The 19,126-nt window shown below is 41.9% G+C and overlaps 1 protein-coding gene across 1 annotated transcript in view; it reads right to left on the bottom strand.

The window, feature by feature from the left end:
* Positions 1-2,020: 2,020 nt before the first annotated feature.
* Rybp (RING1 and YY1 binding protein) overlaps positions 2,021-19,126 on the bottom strand; it is a 48,390-nt gene continuing 31,284 nt past the window's right edge. The window contains exons 3-5 of the mRNA XM_027428973.2: positions 6,465-6,641; positions 6,262-6,360; positions 2,021-5,923 (exon numbers count right to left, since the gene is read on the bottom strand). Coding sequence (XP_027284774.1) covers positions 5,671-5,923; positions 6,262-6,360; positions 6,465-6,641 — 529 coding nt within the window. The 3' untranslated portion in view covers positions 2,021-5,670. The remainder of the gene's footprint in view (positions 5,924-6,261; positions 6,361-6,464; positions 6,642-19,126) is intronic.

Here is a 19,126-nt window from a genome sequence, read left to right as displayed (position 1 = left end):
GGAGATGTAGCCTAGGTAGATCCTGGTCTAGACTACACGGTGGCACTCAGGTGGCAAGGTCCTTGGATCAGGAGTCTGAGGATGCTCTTCAGGCTTCAGAGCTCAGTCCTGGCATTACTAGGAATCTTCCAATCTGGCTATGTTCTGCAGGGAGCCAGATTCTTTGAAGAGTTCTGGGTGGTTTCTTCCCTCTGGACTCCAGGCCGCTTGGCTGGCCTCTTTGGATGCCTAGCTTCAGTTACCCAAATGTTGATTCAAAAGTTTTTGAGTGAATTCTGTCCTGTCCTCGGCAGGAATGGGTTATCAACGTCTGTGGTAGAAAAGTCTGGTTCTAGATTTGGCTAAAAGAAAAAAAAAAAAAAAAAAAAAAAAAAAAAAGACTAGTGACGTCTAGTATGGGCCCATGGTGTGAAGCTGCAGCAGCTTGCATGCTTGCCCTGCAGGCATAGGCAAAGGCACCTGTACAGCTGGGTCTGATAGTGCAGGCCTGCAATCCTTGTTATTCTGGAGGCCAGGGCAGAAGAACCGAAAGTTCATGATTTGCCTGGTAAACTTGGGGTGGCCATCTCAAAACTAAAACTGTAAAAAAGATCTGGGATGCAGCTCAGGAGTAGAGCTCACCTGGCATATGCAAAGCCCTGTTTATGTTCAACCCCCAGCAGCAAACACAGGACTAGGAAAGCATCCACACAGTAGGCCTTTCTCAAGTCTATTGTCCTCTCCACCTCACTGCTCACCCACCCCTAGCAACCTGTGAATGCATCATCAAAACTGAAGCCTGACTGGTCTGGATGCCCGAGAGCCATCCTAACCTCCACCCCCACTTTGATTAATGCTAGGCAGAACATCACATGCATACCTTTCACTCCAATGTCTGCCTAGGCCCACTGTTGATATTTGCAGGTATGACCTATGGTTTTTCTAGAAAAATCAGAGCCTTTCCTGTAAGACCAATCGTCCCCTTCCACTGGGCAGGCCAATTAGGCCATGGCTTCCATCAATGACAAGCCAACAGCACTTGGCTGGTTACCAGCTTGTCTCCAAGACGGTTCTACATTTGTCCTGCTTTTATTTCCAGCCAAGATCCAGGTGAAGGGGCAGAAGGCTTCCTCTGGTCCAGGCAAGAGCTGGCTGTCCAGGCACCGCCAGCCTTTTATACATCACTCTGGCCTTGTGCAATTCCTTCAGCAAGCACCTCTTATCACACTGAGGTCACACTTGCATTTAGCTTTGGCCTCTCAATGAGGTTAGTAATGTACCCTCCTGATAGTGTTCACACATATCCCACAAGCAGTTCCATCCTCCCAAGTGTTCTCAGTACTACCATCAGTGGGATCCCCACAAACGGCCTACAAGTACCACAAGCATGGGAGGAAGAGCAGAGAACTTTTCTGCACCAAGATTTCTGGGACAAACATCAGCAATGCCCACACCATTGCCCCTGAAACCATCGCAATCCTTCTGAAGGTGATGAAGTGCAGACAGGGACCATTTGGTAAGTGGTTCTTGAATGAGACAAGACTCCGTCTGCACTCTTCCCTTCAGCTCAAGCACAGAACCAGACCAAAGTCCTCACAATGAATCCTCAAAGGCGGCAGCAGGTAAGAGGCCAGCCTTCCTGTGTGGCTTGTGGGCCAGACAAGGTGTTTCATTCCATCTGGTCACAACAGGCTTAATGGACTCTGGCAAAAGCAGGGGCTGTTTGAGGTCTTTCAAACGCTGGGAGACATCTCCAGCTCCCTCCCTTGGATTACCACAGCCTATCTGAAAGGAGCACAGACACAATCACTTTCTTCCAAATTATGATGGTTCTTTGGCTCAGCAATTCTTTCTTGTACTACGTTTGTGATCTATACATGACAACACTCAAAATAACTTCAGCTTGTGCTAATTCAAGAACAGAAGTAACTATGTTTTCTATCCCCACTGGAAACATCCCACAAGTGGGAGAGAAAAAAAAAATGAAACTAGGCTTTTCTAAGGGCTGAAGTCTATAGAACAAAAATAATCATCTCCAATGTAAATTTTACTATTTTATTTGTGAAAAAACTACAAGCAGAATTCATAAATAGACATTTCTATTTAAAGCAGGAAAATGATAAAGTGGCTTCTAATAACATAGTCGTGCACATGCCAATAACAGGAATATATTAACATCTTTTATTTGCTAGACAAAGAGCAGTGTCCAATATAAATTTCCCCCAAACATTTAAGACCTGTGAATTTCTGACCAGTTCACAAAACCACCGACACTTTAGCATGAAGAGAAAACAAACCTAACAGACTGTCAGCTCTAAGACGGACGGAGCAGAAACTTCCAAAGCATTATACAAGCCATCTTTCTGGGCAAATGGAAAATAGAGCTCGTATAAGACGTTAACAAAAGTTCACAAGGGAAGATTATGTTCTGACATACTTAACAAGCATTCGCTATCTGTCTCCAACAAACAAAGCTAAGGAAATAATGTAACCATCTTTACACAGTAAATTAAGGTTACAAGTCATACACAAGAACAGAACTGCTTGCGCGTTAGAAACTGTTCAGCTCCATTGTCACACTCTAAATGTTGGCTCTTAAACCATTTTCGGTAACATACAAGCAAAGGTTATTATATATTCAGCAATTAATAAATTCTCAATAATTTAAAGATACGGTAGCTTACAAATGTAGACTGAGAATGGTCTTGATAAGGCAGGCGAGACATCTTAGTGGAGCTAAACTCACAGAAGCTTCTGCCAATATTTTGAAGTATCCAGATCCAAACTGAAAGGTTTTGATTAAAATATTTTTGTGGGTATCAAGATGTCTTTTTATCTTCTCCCAACTGCATGACTCGGGCAGAGCAAGTCAGGTCAGCTCTGTGCATGTGCACACGAGTGTGAAGGATCATGTACTAAACATACGGGAAACTTGCAAGCCTTAACACTGTGCTTTTTGTTTTAATATGCTTTCTGTGCCACTGAATACCAAGTATTTCTGGTCTTCTTAAAGTCTCTTTGTAAGCTACACTAGTGTTTTTACCTACTGAGTACTATAGTAGGGCAAACTGTAAATGCAGGAAGCTAATAGGAATTCCATTTCCAGAATGCATGCCTGAGGATGTCATCGTTTAGCACCTACCACACCTCTCCACCCCAACAGAGCCTGTGACAGCAGCGACAGGGCAGCCAGGAACATCTGATTGCTTAGACTCCGCAGCTGTCAGCTGCAGTTTCTACCTCAAGGCAAGTTCACTCCACTCGTTCTGAAGCCTTCCCTCCCTTCACTTCTCCTCATTAATTTATCACGGAGGCAAAACTGAAAAACCAAGACACCAGCGATGAATGAATTAGTAGCCTATGAGGAGCTGGTAAATCAGCCTTTCCCACTAATCTAGGGGGTCCAATCACTTTACATGAAACTCGTTTTGAAAAAGTACACAGTGTTTCTGAACAAAGTGCATACCAACACTTATTGGTTCAAAGAGCAGTGCAATCCACATGAATTTGGTGGCATTTAAATTTTTTAAAAAGTTAATTAAAAAACTTAGCAATTCCTTACACCTCTGGAAAATAAATATGGCTGACTAATTAACCCTCCCTGAGACCCTTAATAAAAGGAATATTAAAACTTTAGAAGGAATGTCTTTGCAATACCCCACTAATATTAAAATGTGGATTTAAAATTCATAGTCAAATCACTATGTATTATATATTCTGATGCTTACAGAAAGCACCTCATTTCCTTTGGTTCATTAATAAATACTTTAAAAAGGTATTTAAAAAGGTAAGTACAGCTTGTATCCCAGACACAAGCACTGTTTTAAAAAGAGGGGAGCATTGTCCATGCTTCTGCGAACAGGGGCCCAGCGACAAATAGCACTGCCTTTGCGGACAGAACGTAGACTACGGCGCATCAAATGACTGGTTTTAATGTAAATGTGAATGGAACCGTTCCTGTTGGCTACTCAATTCAAGCTGTTAATATGTTCTTAACTTGTTGCCTCCACAGATAGAAATTAGTTCTATTATTAAGTAAACCCGGTTAACACCAAAATGTGGTGTTTCCTTACACACTCTTCCACGAGTCCTTAAGAGTGTGATCAAATAAAGGAAGGTTAACACCACGTTCTCATGCTTAAAGTGACTTAAGTACTACAAACTCAGTGGATATGAAGGTAAAGTCAGATAGGAGAGATACCCTGAATCTAAGAGCAAAGCAGAACCACCCGAATTTGGGGTGAGATGGGGTGATAAATTGTTATTAGTGGTCTTTGATTATCCCCACCACCCCCCCAAAATGGTAAAAAGTGAAAAGATACTTCCAGGTTCAGTCAAGCTATCCCTGTTGAGAAGACAAAGACCACCTGGTTCACTTTTCTGGGACGTGAGCTTTCCCTGCATCTTGCCCATGCACCCCTGCAGTCCTTTTCCACACAAGGAGCGAAGAAATGACCCCAGAGACTGGAAGATCTCTGTCAGGTCTAGATGTGTGGTTGACAACCATTGTTGAGTAAAATGAACCATAGAAGGTTTTAAGAAGAAAACAAACTAACAACTGCATTGGTAGGGTGAGGGTTTGGAGGGTGGGGGTGGGGTGGCAAACAGACCATGATCACAAAATCCACCACTGCAATGTCACAGGGGAAGTAGACACGGGACTGCTTCCCTAGATGGTGTGGATTAAAAATGCACTACTGCAACCCTAGAACTAAGAGACAGCTGCTAGATGTGCCTCAGGCATGAGCAGAGGTCTGAAAAAGGCCGGAATTCAAGATACAGAACACCGTATTTTCATGAGTGCTTAATAAGAACAGCAATGTTAACATGTAACCGTAATTTACACGAATACTTGGCATTCTGGAGCTAGTTTTGTTACTTCCAAATGGTCAAAGCCCTCCAACTGAACCACTTGTGATTTGTCAATTATCCCATCGCAAATGCAGGCTATCTGGAGCAGTCTTTAAATTTGAGATCACATTGTTTAAAAAATATATTTTTTATATCATCCAGTACTCTTAAAGACAGATGAGAGAGTCAAGTTCCCATGTAAGTTGGAACATACTTCATGTAAGACTGATTTTAATATATTTCAGCACTTTCATAGAAGGGACTGTCCCAGATCTGTGTCAACTGTTCAATGTTGTATTCACTTCACAGTGTATCAAGCACCAGCGTTGCCATGGATTGGTTTCAAATAACCCTTTATATATAATTTTATATTTATATATATAGTTATATCAAAACTGATAGTACAGAGTATAGCTGGAAGAAAGAACTAAATTTAAGAGGATATGCTGACAGGATGGAGTCTGTGAACACAATAAATAAAAGTTCCCTCCCCCCTCCCAACCCTCTTCAACAAAACAGAAACAGAAAACCAGTTGTAATGTACATGGAAAATTGTGCACAGCAGATTTTTTTATATAAAAAGTAGATTCAGGAGCACATCCAATTATAAATGATTGTTAGGAAAATCATATAAAACAATGGAATACATAAAAGTGTCAAGAGTAACTGTCAGGGTACGAAATTCCTTGGTAGCCAGATGCCCATGGCAAGCAGAACCTCTCCTGGTGGCATCACTACAAGGCCGTCCACAGAAGACTCTCGAGGGCGCAAGCAGCAAGGGCAGGTGGAGGGTTTGAATCTCATACCCTGATTCATAGTTTCACAATTCCATGTGCAATTTCAGAAAGATTCATCATTTACTGCTGACATGTCGCCCTTTGGCGTGGAGGAACGGGAGGAGCCTTTGTCTGTGCTCTCTGACCCCGAGCTGCTCTGGTTCTGCTGTTCTGACCCTGCACTGGAGGTCACTGTGGAGGAGGACGTAGAGGAGGATCGAGTCTTTTCCTTAAAGTCTGTGATAATGACGGTGACATTGCCCACAGTTACGGCCAACTGCTGTGCGGTGCTCCTGTCCACGTTCTTCAGCCGGGGCCTGAAACATGCCAAGGGAGCCACTTAGGAAGTGACAGCATCAATACAAGCCTCCCCACAAGCTTGTGCCCATGGACCTAAACTGCTGCCACAGAAGCACTGTTGCCATTAGCTGTAGGTGTGCTGACCACTTTTACAGTAAGAGAAATAAACGACCACCAGCTAGCAGAATATTTCATCACAGGTAACAAACTACTTCCTCCTGGTCTGGCCAAGATGATCTACAAGAACATCAGTAGCCTTACTTCTCTAGCTCCTCATTACACCTCCCTCAGCCTAAAATTATGCAGTAACCCTGGGCTTTTGATTATGATTAAATCAACAACAGTTTCACAGTACCTTGAGGTGTGATTTGTTTCGCTGGTCTTTGTTGTAGCATTAGCAGACTGTATACTGTTAGCTTCACTAGGAGGATCTTTCAGAATATCAGACTTTGGTCTAAGGGGTAAAGCAAAGATCCACAAAAATAAAAATAAGTCATCATTTAAAATCTCTGATCCAAGTGCAAATTAATATGTTGTATTTAGTGTCCAGAAACTTACTTTGTTTTCTTGTTGGTATTTTTCTTGGTGACACTGGGGCTGATGTCCTTATCTTTCTCAGGTTTCTCTTTGTCGGGCTTTTCCACCTTCTCCTTCTTCTCCTTCTTAGGGGGAGGTGGAGTGGCATACTGTTGTGCCACCTGCTGTGCCACCAGCTGGGAATTGATGCGAGGTTTCCTACAACATCCAACACAAGATACAGCATTAGCTAGCGGCTGTGTGAGTACTTTCTTAACCATTTCATTATGGCAACTGTCCATTATCCCATATTGTTTCAATGCTGTACGCATAGCCTTCAAAAGGAGACATCAAATGCACTTGCAGTAGATATGCACACAGTCCTTGCAATCATCCAACAAGTTATAAGAGTGCTACAACACTTCTTTTGAGCTGTCATTATTACACAGACAGCTTTCAAACACATCTGCTGCAGAGGGCTAATCTTGGTTTATTAAAGGGACAGTGGTAATCCCTTGAAAAAAAGAATGAAATTAGAAGTATGACATCCACTCCTCAATCTAATTATTCCAACTGGGCCTGCTCCCCTGCAGCTGTGATTGGCACCAACAACACATACAGGGCAATAAAAGGTTAACTGTGGCTCATACAAATTCCCAAAGGGATGAAGTCACTGTGGAAAAAAACCCTCAGACAAGTGATACATTGACTGTGTCGTAACGTTATGTCTGCACCAATCTCTAGCTGACACAGGCTCTCTCATCACTTTGTGTGTAGCTTCTAAATAGTGCCAAACACTTTTTCACAATGCAGGACCATTCACAGACCCAAGGTAGGGGGAAGGAATGCTAGCCAATGTTTCTATATACAGCAACCCCTCCTCTGCAGCCACATAACAGATCTGGTAAGTGAGGTGGTGCCCAAGCTATTATAAGGCAAGTGGCCCATCCAGCATGGCAATACCGGGCAAGGGGATGGATGACCTGTCAGGTAGAGATGATTGAGATGAAATGCTATTTACCACAACTGATCACTGAAGCTTGGATGAGACAGGACTCCTAAAATACTAACATAAAATTTCCCTAGCTAGACATTCAAGAAGAACCAATGCAACAAACCCTAAATGGGAATATTCAAATGAATTCTTAGCAAAGTGAAGGCACTAGATGCTAGAACACAGCAGAGCTGACCAGAGCAAAAGTCCCAAGCAGAGGACCTGGAACACCACAGCCCTGCACAGCACCGCCTTCCACATAGTTCGGCTATTCCTCATGCGGGACTGTTAAATAAACAAGGTTTGCTTGGGATAGCCCTTGAAAAGACATGCTGTAAGGGGGCAGATGCTATTAACTATTCCAATAAAGGTACAATCTCAGAGAGTGTCTGCTCTCAGCCTCCAGCAACAATGGCCTTGATCAGGAAACTAGTTACCTGAAAGCACAGTTCTCTAAGGGAAGAATTATACCCCAAGATCTTTATCAATGGTTCTCAACTGTCCTACTGCTGTGACCCTTTAACACGGTTCATGTTGTGGTGACCCCCAGCCATAAAATTATTTTTGCTGCTACTTTATAAATGTGACTTTGTTACTATTATGAATCGTAATGTAAAAATATGATGCATGACCCTTGTGAAAGGGTCATTCAACCCCGAAGGGACCTCAACCCCACAAGTTAAGAACCACTGCTCTGGATAACTGAGTCAAGCCCTTGCCTCCAAATTCACCTTTTGGTGAAAAGGTGCTGCCTGTTTTAACAATGAAGCAGCCTTCAAAGAAGAATATAGCTGCAAATACAAAGACAATATGAAAGCATTTCATAGACACCAAAGAAACGAAAACCAGTTGTTTACAGGCATTACTATAACAAGCTTTTTAACCACCCTGTGCTGGGGGTTGTGAGTTTTCCCTGCATACAACAAAGCCCTGGGGGTTCAATCCCTTGGCACTGCTAAACCTAATGAATTTGAGGCCGGCCCAAGCTACATGAGGCCTTGGTGTGTATGTAAAGAAAAGTACCACAATCTGAGGGTTCTTTCAATTAAGCCCAATGCAAACAAACTGTACCCAAGAGATAGCACCTGCAGAGCATTTCATATAGACAGGACTAGAGGTGCCCAGGGGTCTCATGCAAGAGCCCCAGTAAAGTTTTGTGGTATCTTTTACCAGGCTACACTTTATACCTCAATGCCAGGTAAACAGAGCAAATAAATAGCCAGGCAGTGGTGTCACACATCTTAATCCCAGAAATCAGGAGGCAGAGGCAGAACGCTCTCTGAATTCAAGGCCAACCTGGTCTGCAGAATGAGTTCCAGGATAGCCAGGGTTAGAGAAATTCTGGGGTGGGGGGTGGGGAGGGGGGGCAGAGAGAAGGCAAGACAGCAAATATCCACTTCAGGTAAAGGCAAAGGAGGATATGAATACATGGTTTTGTCTCCACTCTGCTGACTTTCAGTCAGGTCAGCCACTCCTACAAATCAGGGCTGCAAAGATGAAGGGACTGCAGGCTGTCAGCAATGGCACTTCTCAGGCAGAGGTGGTAAGAGCTTGGGTGAGGGGAGGGTTGTAGCCAGAGATATAAGTACCATGGAGATCAGAAATAATGTCTGTTTTGATACAAAGCACGTGTGCTAATATAGTCTTACAGAAGAAGTAGAGACAGAAAGAGTTCCTGTACCTCAAACCACCTGTGAAAGCCTGGCTGTGGGTAGAGCATCTTAACAGCACAACCTCCAGCTCCCTACTGTAGCTCTCTGGCTTATCCAGGATACAGAACTCCTGACAAGGCCAGGCTGCTGCACTAATCACATGCTGTAGTCGACAAACAGGTAAAATGTCTAAACACTTATGCCAATGTTGGGCACTCACATCAGCAAATATGCTTTAATTTTTCAGCACAGGCAACAAGCTTCACTATGGACAGGGCAAAATCCATATATGCAGAGACTAAACGATGGTCCATTCATACTAGCACAAGCACATCAGTGTGTGGGCAGTGATGTGCTATGTTGTACAAGCCAAAAGGAATTAAGACTAATTAGCATAGTATTCAATTATTAATCATGAAAATTGACCCAGCTTCTAAAAGCACCATGTTATTTGAAAATAACTGCTGTATTCTAAATGTTATTTGTATGGCTCAATGACAGATACCTTATAAGCAACCCACCATTCACTCTTCTCTACCCAAACCCTCCACAGTGACAATTTATTACTTTCTTTAGTTCAGATACTTGCTACAAGCTAACCACCACCACCCCGAAATTCCCACCCCAGTACTTCTGGTGTTAAGGAGCAATTTCATAACCTAAGGAAAATGAAAACAGAATGAACTCTCATAGTAAGGTATCCCTGTGAGAAGCATTGACCTCTCCCCCCTTCAAAAAAAAACATGTATATGGCTGGGCGTTGATGGCACACGCCTTTAATCCCAGCTCTCAGGAGGCAGAGGCAGGCGGGATCTCTGTGAGTTCGAGACCAGCCTGGTCTACAAGAGCTAGTTCCAGGATGGCCTCCAAAGCCACAGAGAAACCGTGCCTTGAACCACCCCCCCCAAAAAATAACCAAACAACAACAAAAAATAGACACCAAAGCATGAGCTGGGTGGTGGTGGAGCACTCCAACTACTGAATTAAAAACTTTTCTCCCGTGTATTTCTCCTGTTGTCTTACAGGTAATATGGGAAGGACGGCTGGGCATCCCAGCACTAGGGAAGCAGAGGCAGGAGTATCTCTTTTAGTTCCAGGACATCCAAGGTTAGACTCTTCTCTCAAAAATGGACAAAACAACAACAACAACAAAAAAAAAAACCAATATAATAAATTCTGATATGAAAAACTTATATTAATATAACCAAGACAAGCAAAAGCTCCTTGGGGGCGCTAGTAGGGGCTGCTTTGGTCAAGCATTTCACTTATGCAAACATGTTACGCCAACAGTCAAGTCCCACCGCTGAGAAGGCAAACTGCAGAACCATTCAGATCAACTGGAACTTTTAAGAGATACATACAAAGTGGTAGACATCACTCTAAAAACCAAGACTCTGGACTTATTAAACACTAGCACTTTACAAAAGTGAGTGAAACACTCTACACATAACTTAAAGTGTCTTTCCATTTATCTCTTCCCTGTGGTACCAGAAATGTACTGTGGTCGTGCCAATGATTTTAGCAGATGCCCCATAAAAGTATACTCTCTGAGTCTTCAAAAAGTTCATTGGCACTGGGCGGTAGAAGCAAGTGTACCTCTGAGTTTGAGGCTAGCCTGATCTATAAAGTGAGTTACAGGATAGCCAGGGCTATCCCAAGAAAAACCCTGTCTCAAAGACCACCCCCCCCAAAAAAAAATCCATAGACAAAATACATATAATAGAATGTCTCGTGTAGAAGAATGTTTCCTAAGATATTTTGAAAATACTTTACGTACTTTGGTGTGTTTTTGTGGTTTGAGTCATGGCATGTATGTGGAGGTCAGAGGACAGCTTGAGGGTCTCTCTTCCCACCATGTGAATCCTGGGAATTGACCTCAGGTTGTTAAGCTTGGTGGCAAGTGTCCTTACCCACTGAGCCATCTTGCTAGCCTCCTAGAACCTTTCTCTGAAGATCAATGGGTTTCTTCGGCATTTTCAGTCTGAGTGGTGCCAGGATCATGTTCCCCCTGAGGCAGTCCAAGTACTCCAACAACAACCCAAACCGCATCTCCCGAAATGGATGAGCAGAGAACAGGTTCCACTACTTCCCACCTGCCCAAATCTAACAGAGGAAGGACTGCTGCATCATCAAGGCCCACTCTCTGATGCAGTGATTTTTGGGTAAGTTGCATCATGTGGCCAAACTTCTGTTTCCTCAATGATGAAAACATTGAAGTAGGGTAAATGATCACTGAGGTTCCTTTAGCTCAGATACTTGCATTCAATATTTAATAAACATATCTAAGCAAGGTGCAGCAAAGTTTGTGGATTACATTGTCAGCAACTCATTTAGCCTGTTTTTACAGTCAGCTATAACATGTTACAAACATTCTACATTGAGCTGGATATGACCAAATCATCATGTTCCAAAAAGCACACAAAACCACCTTGTAAACCACAAAGACGACAATTCTCGAGACAGTTTCAGATGCAAATAAACTTGATAAATCAAGCCTCCTTCTAAGAAACAAGACATTAAAGCAATTCAATCTGCTGTGTAAATTACTTCATAGCCGTCAAAGACCCTATTTAAAAATCTATGTAACAGTTTTGAAATTATAGTTCGTTTCACTAAAATAATTATAAAACAAAGAATCTGTAATTCTTCAAACAAATATAAAAAGCTATTAGTCAATTACAGGTCTAATAATTACCCAGCTACTTTCTGTAAGTGATGGTTAAGACGTGCTGGATTTAAGGTATCATTTTTTAACAATTCCCCTAAACTCCTAAAATTTCCTCCCCCCCCCCCAAACTTAAGTACAAGGAAACAACAGCTGTGAGAAGGTAACTTACGCTAGCTATAATAGTTTCTATATCACTCGTAATTAACACTGTGCCTAAAACCTCAGGTACAATTGGATGCTTACAGAAGGGGATCTTGTCAACTCCTGGACTTGACACTCTTGAAGGTTTGTTAAACTCTCTCCACACTGTCTTATCCCAGATTGCTCATTCACACAAGGTCAAACTACACTAGACTTTTATATTTTTTGGAAGGTTATCCCTTAGCTTTTGAGACACACCCAAGCTCAAGGCCACTTATTTACTCAGCTCTCTGGCAAATAACTGTAGTCAGGTTTTAGGAAGCTTCAATCCACCCTGGCATGTACCTGCTGCTTAACGTTTCACATCGTAATTTACTACTTTATTTTTGTTTCTCTACTAGATTAGTTATAAGGCAATACCAACCTTTTCAATTTTGCATTCATTACACTGCCAAACCTGCTTTGAAATAATAGCTTCCTGACAGGAGCTCAGTGCTTACTTCAGGAATAGGTATATGTCCTCTAGAAAGTGGTACAGAAGAAGATGCTACATCAACTTGGAGAATAGCTCTGCATTATAATGCCGTACTAACGGTCTGTTTGGGTCTCACAACAGACCTGTTTAAGGCCCTTTGTATATATACAGCTCATCTTGTTGCTATTCCTTAGCAGAAAGCCTTCCCTGGGACAATGTGTTCTCAATGCAAAGTACTTGCCAAGCTAGGCAGTAGTGGCACACACCTTTAATCCCAGCAATCGGGAGGCAGAGGCAGGTGATCTCTATGAGTTCGAGGCCAGCCCGGTCTGCAAAGTGAGTTCCAGGACAGCCAGGACTGTTACACAATGAAACCCCATCTCAAAAAACCAAAAGGGGGGTCTGTACAGTGCTGAGCTTTCCACACAATCATGTCTTAGGATTCTCAGAATCTGAAGTGAGCAAAGGAACCAAACATCAATAAGTTACAGGGCCAGTTCAAGTAGACTTTAACTCAAGTTTATGCTTTTCCACTAAATCATACTGGCTTGAGAAGGAAAATGAGCAGATGCAAGTGAAAATTAAGGAAGTCAGGCAACGGTGGTGTACACCTTTACTTCCAAGATTCAGGAGGCAGAGGCAGGCGGATCTCCTCGAGTTTGAGGCCAGCCAGCCTGGTCTACAAATGGAGTTCCAGAGAAACCTGTTTTGAACCCCCCTCCCCAAAGGCAAAACAAAACTAACAATAACAAAACCAAGCAAACAAAAAGGTAAGGAAGCAAAGAATTGCAAACTGTTTTTAAAGGGGGAAGCCAAAACTTTACAGTGGTATCCAAGTATTTCTAATTCAGTTTTATACTAGGTGAGGTACAAACTCTAATCCTCCACTTTCCCAACCAATCTCAAATTAGCCAACTACTCAAGGACATCCCAACTTTCACTCACAGGACCAGAGAAGCTATATGCAATCTGTTCTACGGCATTGTAGTTTTTAAGTATCTAGGGCAAAGGGACAAAACCTTAGGAAGCTCAAGTCCTTCATAAAGTCTCTGTTTCTCTGGCAAAGTGAGTAAACCTGCTTACTTAACTAGAGAAGCCACACCATCACAAGTTAACTACTCTGGCTTCAAGTGGGATTCCTATACCACCAGCAAGATCTCAAATTGTACAATGTTAGCTAAACCCTTCACACATTATAAAGGTGGTTAAGAGCACTTGATCCATCTTTGGTTACTATGCTGTTTCTTCTCAAAGTTTCTGTGACTACTAGTCAAGTATCCAAATGTGGATTCCCCTCAAATTGCTACACAAACCCAGATGACTTGGGGTTTGGGAATCTTTCTCAGTCTCAAGAATACTGGGATTCGGGCCTACACCGCTAGACCTGGCTCCTTCCACTTTTATCAACTGGAAATTTTCCCATATACTTATTTTACTTATTCTAATTTTACTTAAAATGAATCTGTTTATTTTATCACACAGGGTATAAACTTTTATTGGTTTTAAAGCTCACATTATCATTACAGGTTTCTTCCCTATAACTGTTCCAGCTTTTACCTTGTGTCCTTTTTGACAAACCCCATTCTTCATGTGTTCCAAAGTACCAAATGGTCATTGGATCATCTAACATTTTAAAGTAATACATTCAAAGACCACCAACAGAACAAGTAAGAAAGCCGTGCTCAGCTGGGGTACCCTCCAGAGAGATGAGCTTGACCAGAAAGAAGCTGGTGCTTGTGTGTCAAGAAGCTTGAATTTGAATGTCTATCACACCCACACTAGATGTAGCTAAGGAGATATCTTGGGTATAGAAAGAGGGGAAAGAAAAAAAACCCTCAGAAAGTGGAGCTTTTCCCTCAGGAATAAGGGCTCAAAAACAAGACTTAGTTCATGTGCCTAGAAAAGCAAACAGCCTGTTGTGAAAGAAACAAAAGAGAACTCAGGGTCCTCTCTTCAGTCTCTCTACAACTCAGAGCTAAAGGGTGGCAGTAGCTCTGAAATTGCTCATTCCCTAAACAGCTGCCCCACACTCAAAAGCAGACAGGAAGAGGGCAAAAGACAGTTGGTGCTGCAGTTTGCTTGGCCTGGTCACCGTTTTCAGTTTTGTTTCTAAGAGAGGCATTTTTGTTGTTGTTGTTGTTGTTGTTGTTTTCAAAGACAGGGTTTTCTCTGTGTAACAGGCCTGGCTGTCCTCAAAGTCCCTTAAAAAGTTGTGCAGCTCCACCGCCAGGCTGAGAAAGGAAATCTTTCTACGTTGCCCAGTTGCCCAGGCTAGACATGAGCTCTTAGGGTCTTCTCCTCCTAGTAGCTGAGAATACAGCTGTGCTTTATCATGCCAACAAGCCCTTTATATTTCAAATGTACAGTCTAAGAAGTTGTATCACAGGCACACAGCAGAGTGATTACCACCTCCCATCTTTTGTACCTCTTTCTCAGTTCCATGAGACCACATGTTTTCTGACATAAGGATCAGATCCACCTTTCCTTTAGTTTGATGTACATGGAATGACACAGATTACACTCAAGTGCACATCTACTTGCACTGAGCTTGGTCTCTGAGCTTCATCCATGCTGTGTGTCTATTGTTTACCACTCTCCTATGATAGACATTTATGCCTTTTCCGTGTTTCCACTAAAATGAGTACCAACTATAAATCTTTGTGTGGACGTTAAGTTTTCATTTCTCCGAGCTAGAGATCTATGGCAAGTCTACATCCAGTTTTTTGAGAAGCTTCCAATTTTTCTTTTCAACGTGATTATGCCATTTCACACACACAGTACAGCCTGAATACTGCCATGGTTCTCCATCAGCAACACTGGGTACTAGCAGTCTTTTTCATTTGCACCATTCACATGGGTGTATAGTAGCACTTCCCAGAAGGGTTTTAGTTTTGAAGACATGGTCTCATATAGCCTTGTCTGACACAGGCAGGCTTTCTTCCTGATTTTGCTACACTGGCTGACCAGCACTTCCTCCCTCTGGATCATCTTGTTTTTGCCTCCTAGGACTGAGATTACAGACATGCACCGCTACATCAGGCTTTTTGTAGGTTAAAAGTAGACCAGAAGCCTACTGAATTCCATGCCTAGAGAATTTAACTGAAGTTCCAAGTACTCAGAAAGCAGTACAAGAGTTTCTTTTTTCTTTTCTTTTTTTTTTTGGGGGGGGGGTTGAGACAGGGTTTCTCTGTGTAGCTTTGGAGCCTATCCTGGCACTCGCTCTGGAGACCAGGCTGGCCTTGAACTCACAGAGATCCGCCTGCCTCTGCCTCCTGAGTGCTGGGATAAAAGGTGTGCGCCACCAACGCCAGTAGGAGGTGTTTTTTTTTGTTGTTGTTTTGTTTTGTTTTTAAGACACTTGACTAATTTAGGAGAGAATTAAAGAAAACTTAAAAGACAGCATAACTTTGAGCATTACAGTTTTACAAGATCTACTAATATCAACCAACACTTGAAAATTAAGCCACTAGCTTAATACCTGTGTATTTTATATATGGGTTTTCAAAATCAGTCAAATAGAGACATAGCAGACAGCTGACAAGGACAGAAAAGATAGCAAGAGACAGCTAGCTCCTCAGATGACAAAAATCAAAATTCAAAGAGGTTCAGTGAACTGAACAATGGATTCAATAACTGATAATGAGATGCAAAAGGGCATTTGCTTTTGGGGGAACAGTGTCTCACAATTCTAACTCTTCTGCTGGCATACTAGGATTACAGGAGGCCACCCATCAACTTAGGCTGTCAATATTCTAGTGGGAACAATAATAGTTATCATTTTCCATCAGCTTACAGATGAGTTTTAACTAGGAACTACAGCCCCTCAGTTTTAGTTTCCCAGCTGTTAAAAAGGAAAACATACTTATCCTACATTACTCTTCCAGCAGAGCTAAGAGTACAATGCTGAAACAAATGAAGTCAGCAATATCTCTCTCTCTCTCTCTCTCTCTCTCTCACACACACACACACACTTTTAAATGTTTGTTCATAAAGCATTATCAAGTTTTAAAACTTTAATGAAACCAACTATTTTCCTCCAAGTTTCAGACTTGGAGGGCTGATGCTATAGGATAAATACTCCAATTATGAAAAAACTAGTAAATGTTTACTACACACCTGTCATCCTACCACTGAGGAGACTGAGACACAGGCATGAGTCCAGTATGGTATATACAGCTGATGAATGAGCCCATGTTTTCTAGTGATTATGAGAAGGTAGTGTGACATCGGAGAAGATCAACAGAGGCAGTAGGAGGTGGAAAGACAGAAGGAAATACAAGAGAAAAGGTATAAAAATCAAACATGAAGCCAGTGTTTTCAAGGAAATCCAAACGCAGACTCTGATTAAGATTATGGGAGGGTGGGGGGGTGGAAAGAGTTGTCATCACTCCACCTACTTCCCTTGTAAGAGAAAGAAAGATGAGTTACCCAGAGACTTTCCTTATGAAGAAGACTCAAGACCTCAATCACCTAGATCAAGATCTTCAATGGGCCTCACCAGCTCCTTCCTTCCTAACATGGCTGGCAAGATGGGGAAATAAGAGCAAGAGCTAACTACTGCACTGTCAGTGGAGATAACCAGCAAATGGAGTGGCAAGATTGTAGACTCAAAGGAGAGTGTCTCAGGATGCAAGGATGCAGATTCAAATCCATTAACTGAATGAAAGACTTAGTGTCCTATACTAAAATAGTGCTGATAAAGACCTGGAATCAAAACCAAGACGAATGTGGAAAAATAAAGCAAACTTGGGGAATGTGTGATAGACATTGAGATTCTTGGTGTCCGATGATGAATCATGGTATTTTTAGAATTTGAGAATTGAATCAGCAATTAAAGTCGTCGTTGATCAGAATGGGAGGTATTTTGGTGGGCAAGTGATAAAACATGTTTCTATAAATTAGATAAAATGGAGCTTGGATCTGTGGGAACACGTTTAATTTTAGAGCTACAGTCACCTCCATAACCCTTACACGAATTTCAGACTGAGCAATGAAACATGTGTCAGCCTTACGGGCTGTTGGATGGACTTCTAAGATCCCTCTTTTATTTTGTGATTTTTAAATATAGTATTAATCCAGATGTCTTTAAGATTGCATTAATTAAACAGAGTAATGAATTTATACATTTCACAGCTCCAGGGCGGTATCATATAGCATCATTAAGGAACAATGCCAGAGGTAGGAAATTGCCTGCTAAAGTGACTGGGGCACAGTGATACTCTTTCTTTTTAGTGGTTTTAAAGTCACTATCACTTTATACTAAGAACCTCTTCATAAATGAATACACTTCTGTCTCAAGAATCCTAGTCTGAGCACACTCTTAATGGGCAAGTACAGGACCTACTCCTAAAAACTATTCCCAGTTCACTACAGAAGAGAATGTTCTGAGGTTAAAATGTCTGACATGCTTTCTTCACTGTACCAGGTATCAAAGGGTATCAAAGGGTTTTCTAAAAACACTAATTCTGACGGAGATGCTGATTTAAAATGTAGCACAAATTCATGAGTCAAACACAGGAAACAAACAGGCAAGCTGAGTACGAAATAACTGCCCCTGAAAATAAATCCAATCACAGGCCAGATGTGATGGTACACAATTGAAATCAAAGTGCATGGGAGGCTAACGCAGGAGAATCTCAAGTACAAGTTCTGCTTCATAATGAGAGAACCTGCCCAACACTTGGGAGAGGAAGAGGACTCTGTGAGTTCTAAGTCAGCCAGGACCATACGAAGTGAGACAGGTTCCAAAGCAATGCAGAGAAACCCTGTCTTAAAAAATGAAAAACAAAACAAAAAGCACAAACAAATAAAAGGCACATAATACTATGTAGTAGTCTTCCGCTTAGCCAAAAGTTTTTGTTTCTCATCTATTAGTTAACCGCAATCCAAAAACACTACATAAGAAGTTTCAGAAATAATCAATTCACAAGTAACTTATTATGGTATATTGTTGTAATTTGTATTGATTATTAATTTTATCCAGCCTAACTTAAAAACTAAACTTCACACTAAGTATGTATACACAACTGAATGGATAAAAAAAATGGTGAATGTATGAAGTTGGGGGAGGGGCTCTGGGGAAGAGTGAGGAGGAAATGGAACATATCCCTTCAAGATAAGAAGGGGCTATTGTGGGAGGAGGGGAGGGAGAGGGAGAGGGAGAAGGGATTGACATGTGAAACAAGCTTGTTCCTAATTTGAATGAATAAAAGAATAAAAAATAATAATCATATTTAAAAAAAGATTCAGAGCCAGAAAAAAAAAAGGAAGGGGCTATTGTATTAAGTTTTGAGCTGGACTTTTGTTAGCCCCTAATTTAAAACAGGTTTATTGCTTGCTGGGCCTAAGGCTCCAGGAATGTGGCTGAAGTTATCAAGTCTGTCAGTATCAACTATCCTTTTCAAAAGGGCTGTTATTAACCAAACATGTTCTCTGTCATCTTAGAAAAACACTCTTACAAATGCTGTGCATCTGTTTCTGCTGTGCTGGACCCACTCATGTAGAAATAGGAGGTGAACACAAGAGTTAGTGGAGAAAAACAGGGGAATCGACAGTGTTTTGCCCAGAAAAAGATCACCAGAGGCATATCCTTAGAACACATCTATTCTCTGTGCTATGAGTAGAGCAAATGGGAAAAGGAAACATTATCATTTAAGTCAAATGTCTTCTCCCTCCTCTCTCTCTCTCTCTCTCTCTCTCTCTCTCTCTCTCCCTCCCTCCCTTCCTCCCCTCCTCCCTCCCTCCCTCCCTCCCTCCCTCCCTCCCTCCCTCCTC

Source organism: Cricetulus griseus, chromosome 8 (genome assembly GCF_003668045.3).
Source record: "Cricetulus griseus strain 17A/GY chromosome 8, alternate assembly CriGri-PICRH-1.0, whole genome shotgun sequence".
In the NCBI taxonomy this organism is placed as follows: domain Eukaryota; kingdom Metazoa; phylum Chordata; class Mammalia; order Rodentia; family Cricetidae; genus Cricetulus; species Cricetulus griseus.
This window is presented reverse-complemented; position numbering and strand designations above follow the sequence as displayed.